General features: G+C 38.2%; 1 protein-coding gene across 1 annotated transcript; it reads right to left on the reverse strand.

Moving 5' to 3' along the window:
* Window positions 1-371: 371 nt before the first annotated feature.
* Window positions 372-1,640, reverse strand: LOC149530256 (prohibitin-3, mitochondrial-like). The gene has a single exon (XM_089809309.1). The coding sequence runs from the start codon at window positions 1,489-1,491 to the stop codon at window positions 637-639; it is 855 nt and encodes a 284-aa protein (XP_089665435.1). The 5' UTR covers window positions 1,492-1,640; the 3' UTR covers window positions 372-636.
* Window positions 1,641-5,838: the final 4,198 nt, after the last annotated feature.

Below are 5,838 nucleotides of genomic sequence, written 5' to 3' on the forward strand. Positions count from 1 at the left end.
TTTAAGGTCATCATAAGTAGCTGTAGCTTCATATAGACACACACCGTGTGTGTGTGTGTGTCTAGCTTCTTCTATCTATACCATTTCAGTTTGCACAAGTCCAAAACGAAATAGAAAAGGAGGGAGAAAATGGGAATTGGGATATTACTATAGATATGTATAAATTCCTAGAATTGCAAAGAGAATTCCTTAAAACACAAGTACACCTTGAAATATAGAAAAAGACAGCAACATCACAGCCCACCAGTGTTGCAAATACCACCATTTAAAGCCAATTTTACTGTGCTTTCAACCAACTGCAAAAATATAAAGTAAATTAAACATGTTTGTTAATTGGCCAAACAACAATTATCTCAAGGCTGCACATCCAGTTAAAATTAAACATGATTATTTAATTGGCAACTCAAAAACTATATCCAGTCTCATCTTCAGTCCTATCAGGAAAAAAAAAAGTAATTAAAGTAGCTTAAATTTTGAAATTTAAAAAAAAAACAACATTCCACGAGTGCAATACCGAACAACACACTTAAAGGAGATTTTGCAGTCTGATGAAGGGATCCCAGAATCAGAGCTTGTTAACGCCGAATCAAAAATGAAAGAGGTGTACACGTATTATGATAAAGTGTAGCATCAGCATCAGCGGGGAGCGGAGAAAGAGGTTGGATTGAGACCAAGCAACATGTTGTTCCCACCTGGAAGATAGACGACATTGGGGGTCTTTGAAAGAGTGTTGGCGATCTCTCGCGAGGCTTCAATTCGACGGAGCTCAATGAGGCCCGTACCGGCGCTGGCGGTGGCATCAGAGATGAGCTTGGCGGCATCACTCTCGCCCTCGGCCCGGATAATGGCGGCCCTGCGCTCCTGCTCGGCCTTGGCCACCACGAACTTGGAGCGCTCGGCCTCCTGCTGCGCCACCTGCTTCTGCTCCACCGCCTTGGAGAACTCGGCTCCATAGGAGAGGTGAGTGATGGCCACGTCGTCAAGCACGATGTTGAAGTCCCGAGCGCGGCGCACGAGGCTGTCCCTGACGAGGGCCGAGACGCGGGGCCGCTCGGTGAGCAGCTGGTCGGCGTTGAACTGAGCAACCACGGCCTTGAGGACCTCGTTGCCGATGGAAGGCAGCACCTTCTCGTCGTACTCGAGGCCGAGCATCTGGAAGATGCGGGGCAGGTGGGTCTCCTCGGGGCGGGAGAGAACCCTGAGAGTGAGATGCACCATCTGGAGGTCCTTGGTGCCGGAGATGGAGGAGAAGGTGTGCGGCCGAGTGCGTATGTCGAAGATGTAGGGCCGCTGCAGCCACGGCACCAGAAAGTGCGTCCCCTCCCCGACGCTCTCCTCCTTCACTCCCGCGAACCTGTCGAATAGAACCGCCCTCTCCCCTCCGTCCACTGTGTACAGCGACGCATTCACCACGCTCGCCCCGACCCCCAACCCCGCCGCCGCCCTCGCCACATTCGTCAGAAACGACACCGCCCTCGCCTGATTGCTCATCCTTCCTCTCCTCTGCCCTGCCCTGCCCTTTCTTCCTTTCTGTCTTCTTAAACCCTAGCTTCCCTTCCCAATTTAGAGCCGATTCAACACGCGTATTTCCTTCTACAATTTGAAAATAAATAAAACTCCCCTTACTCAAAGTTATTCACATGGTATCCATCCACGGCATATCATGGTATCCATAGTCATCGTATTGGAAGACACGAATGTCATGATTTGGATATAACTTATGTATTTTTTAATGAAACTCGTTGATCTATGGGTCAAGAGTTTGACTCGAAAACTATATGGATAAATCTAAATAATAATATTACAATTTGACTTCTATGGAAATTATCTCCTACTTATCAAATGAGTGTAATTATTTTATAGTGGTGAAAGTTATTCTCATGGCACCAATCCATGGCATGTCATGGTATTTCCATCCATTACATGATTTAAGTTTTTAAACACAACTTTGTTCCTTTTTTTTCATTCGAGTTTGAAAATTCTCTCTTGTTCAAAAAAAATTGAATAATATTGATTTTGAAATTTGTAGACCACATTTGGAAGCAATTCAAATGCACTAGTGGAATTTGATGGAGTAGGCATGAACGTCATACAACAGATAATAAAGTTGCAAGGGACGGGCATGGATGTCATTCAAGCTTGAAGTTTGTTGATGTTGTTTAATTTAACTTTAACACATCAAGCAACCAGAATTTTGCATAGTTGAAGAACCAATTCTCATACTTGAACAAAATTTAAGAATTTCAAGCTCCTATTCTTTGTGAAAAGAGTTTAAAATATTGAATCTAGTGTGTTTGGCAAGCACAATGTCAATCCTACAACTCGTGCTAGAGTCTTCCCAAACTATACATCCATTGAACAAAAAGGTGGAAGAAGTAACAAGGAATTTGTAGGGTTTTAGATGTAGTTATCCCAAAATGCATTGGTTGCACGAATTGCAAATGTTTAGAGGATTCACTTGGTGAATGGTTTTTAAAATTTTCAAGTACGTGTGATCATAGTTTTTTAAAGTCAAAACCTCTACAATTGTTATATCTTCCCGTGCTCAAATAGAGGCTTTAAATTGGGAATTTGTCGATCTATTAGATTTGAGTTCGAGGAAATCGAATCTACTATTAGAGGGAGTTGACCTTCTGATTGGTTTGTTATTTTTTGTTATGTTAATCTCAGTAAAGCAACACAAACATAGGCAAGATTCATTCTCGCCACTATTAATTCAAAATTAATTGCATTTATTTTTCCTATTTTTATATGTTCTCATTTTGATTCTTTGAAATTATATTCTCTTATTTATGTGAGATTTAATGTGATTAAAATGCATGAAATGCATTATCATCAACTTCCTACCTTGGTCCATTAGATTGTTGTTGACTATTACGGAGTATACATAAAGTTTTTGTTACCAAGGAAAGAAACCATTTAAGTCATTTTTTGTTGTGTAACTAATTTCTTGTCAAAACACCAATCTAAGTTTATTTCACTTCATTTTCTTCAAATGTGAGTTCTTTTGTATGCATATCAAGTGCCAAAAGAACATATAACGACTTTGATGAGAATGGTGTCATGATAATGCATGCAAAGGTTTTTTCTGTGTTTTTGCTACATATCCAAATTAACCAAGGGAGAGAGGTTTCTTTGTTCAAGCTTCGTAGGATTGAAAAGCAATCATTTAGTCTTATTGCAAGTATAACAACAAATACTTTTGTCATTGATCATAAGCATATACTGTAATGCCATCCTAATGGTATTGAGCTACTAAATTACAACACCTGAGAACTAGTAAAATTTTCTTTTTGTTCAAGAAAGTTTGGGATTTAAAAGAGTATTCTAAAGATGTTGTCGGTAACATTACTAATATCTATTTTGACCATTGCAAATGTTCACATGATGCAAATAGAATTTTGACATGAATGTGAAGGTCAAGGTTCTCAATTTTCCTCTTGCTTTACACTCTTTAAAAGTTTAATTTGATTTTCATATAACATACTTGAGGTATTGTATCATCTTAAATTAGAATCACTCCAATTTAATGATAGTTTAGCACCTATTTAATGTGAGATCATCATCTCCCTGCATCTTTCCTCCTTTCTTCCCCTTTCTTCTCATTTCTACTAGGTAGGATTGGGGTAAGACCTAATTAATCCTCTTTAGAGCCCATATATTCATAACGTAAAGCTTGAGGTAGGATCTAACCACCTTGTCCTCCCTTTCCTTCATCTAATCACTCATAATCTATTTTTCACACTATAACGATCAAATCTTGCAAAGTGTACCTTATTTTTGAGATCTAGGACCTATTTTGGGACCCCAAGGTTGTTCCTAAGATTTTGGGTCCTAGTTGGCAGGATGTACTACTTCTTTGCCCTATGAGGGATGTAGTGTGTCCCTTCCTAGGCCCTATCTTGGGTCCCCTTCTTGGATCTTGGACTTGGGTTTACCTACAGTGCAAAATTTGAGGTAGGTCAGCCTGCGGGAGAAATTTAATTTTGAGCTCTTTATAAACCCCTCCATTTACTCTATTTTGCATATAATCTCATGTCATAGTACTATCAAGCATTAAGCACTCATGTTTTCAAGAATTCAAGTCTTCAAGCATCCTTCGAGAAAATCCTTCTATTGGAAATCAAGCATTCAAGCATTCAAGCAATTGAAGGAGTTTATCTTCAAGATCTCCTACAACTAGTTCAAGGTCCTTTGTTGCATCTTCTACATCCACATTCTTGATCCAAGTCAATTGGTAAAGAGAGATCATTGCATTTGATTCAATAGATCCTACTATTATAAGGTGAATTTGTACATTTACTTTACATTTATGTAATTCAATTATTTCAATTCAAGGTTAATTCCTAAACTAAGGTTTTACTAAGGCCAAACCTCATCAACCAACAAAAACCCTTGTTATTGCAGGTTTTGTATCTCAAACTGGCTAACAAACTACATATTCAGATACCCTTTTTGTCATTCTACAAAACTACAAAATCAAAATTAGAGTTAAACACAATTGATCAGGGGCGTATTGCACCCCTGCTCTAGGAGAAAGTCACCCTTGTGCAAAAGTCACCCCTAATAAAGCATCGAATGATTTATTTGTTTTTAAGATTCGGTAGTTTTCAAGCCCAAATCTGGAATTATTTATCAGTTTGGAACAATACAATAAGAAGATAATTAGATCTAAAAGGTGATTCTTCTTCATTGTCATTTTCACTATATCTAAATATCTTGTCCTAGCTCTCATTATAACTAGGGTTTTCAAGGACTTTTGCATCTTTTCCCATATTCTACTCACTAGGATATAGCTTGCATTAGCGCTCCTATATCACTTGGCTAGCACTAATCTTTCTAGATCTAGTCTTTAGAGTTGGGATTGAAAGGATCAATTTCCTAGAATCCCTCTTTAAGTTCTACAAGTTTGGTTATGTGATGAACATAGGGTTTATTTTCTTGATTAACATTCCCCCTTAACATCTTTGGTGAACCCAACCTTGTACCCCTTTCTTATAAGAGTTTTGTATTGTGTGTTCATCTTTCTTTGGTGAACCCAACCTCGTACCCCTTTCTTATAAGAGTTAAATTGTTTGTACTATGTATTCATCTTTCTTTTGTGAACCCAACTTTTAACAGTCCCTCTTTTAATTTTGGAGTTAGATTATTGCATTTCATTATGTTATCTTGTGATTCATCTTTGCATGATTTATATATTTACTTTTACATAGTGTGCTCTGTGATTTAGGTCATATCATAAGGCTATATTCCTTTTGTGTATCTTGCCTTATTTAGTGTATGAGCTTTATTACCTAAGCCCGAGTTATATCCTCATTAAGATAAGTCATAGACTCATGACCAACTTTGATTCAGATTCTTCTTCTCCTCTCTCTAGGAACGTTAGTGATCCTATGGTTTCTCATGATCCTAATACTCCTATGGAGCATGACTCTTCTCCCTAAACAAGTCCATAAGCTTACTACTGAGATTGATAAAATTCATGGTTGGCTTCTTCAAGAGAATCACAATGATGATATTATTGCAACTTTTGATGCTCTTAAGAAAGTGATTCATAATGATAAATATGGCATTAATCTTTTGCATGGTCTTACTCACCTTGTCCATTCTCATGTTAAGCCTTTGGCTCAAGTCGCATGTGAAATAGGAATAGCTCTACATATCACTACTATTGAACCTACCTTATTTATCTCTAACATTCCTACTTATGTTGCTCCTACTATGACTACTGCTATCCAACCATCTAATCCTCCTATTATTAGTCTTCTTATTCCTTCTCTACTTTTCATTGCCTACTTCACAACCTTTGTACAATAATGTTCCTTACACGTATCCTAA

This window comes from Cupressus sempervirens, chromosome 11 (assembly GCF_028749045.1).
Source record: "Cupressus sempervirens isolate cs-2001-9-10 chromosome 11, ASM2874904v1, whole genome shotgun sequence".
In the NCBI taxonomy this organism is placed as follows: domain Eukaryota; kingdom Viridiplantae; phylum Streptophyta; class Pinopsida; order Cupressales; family Cupressaceae; genus Cupressus; species Cupressus sempervirens.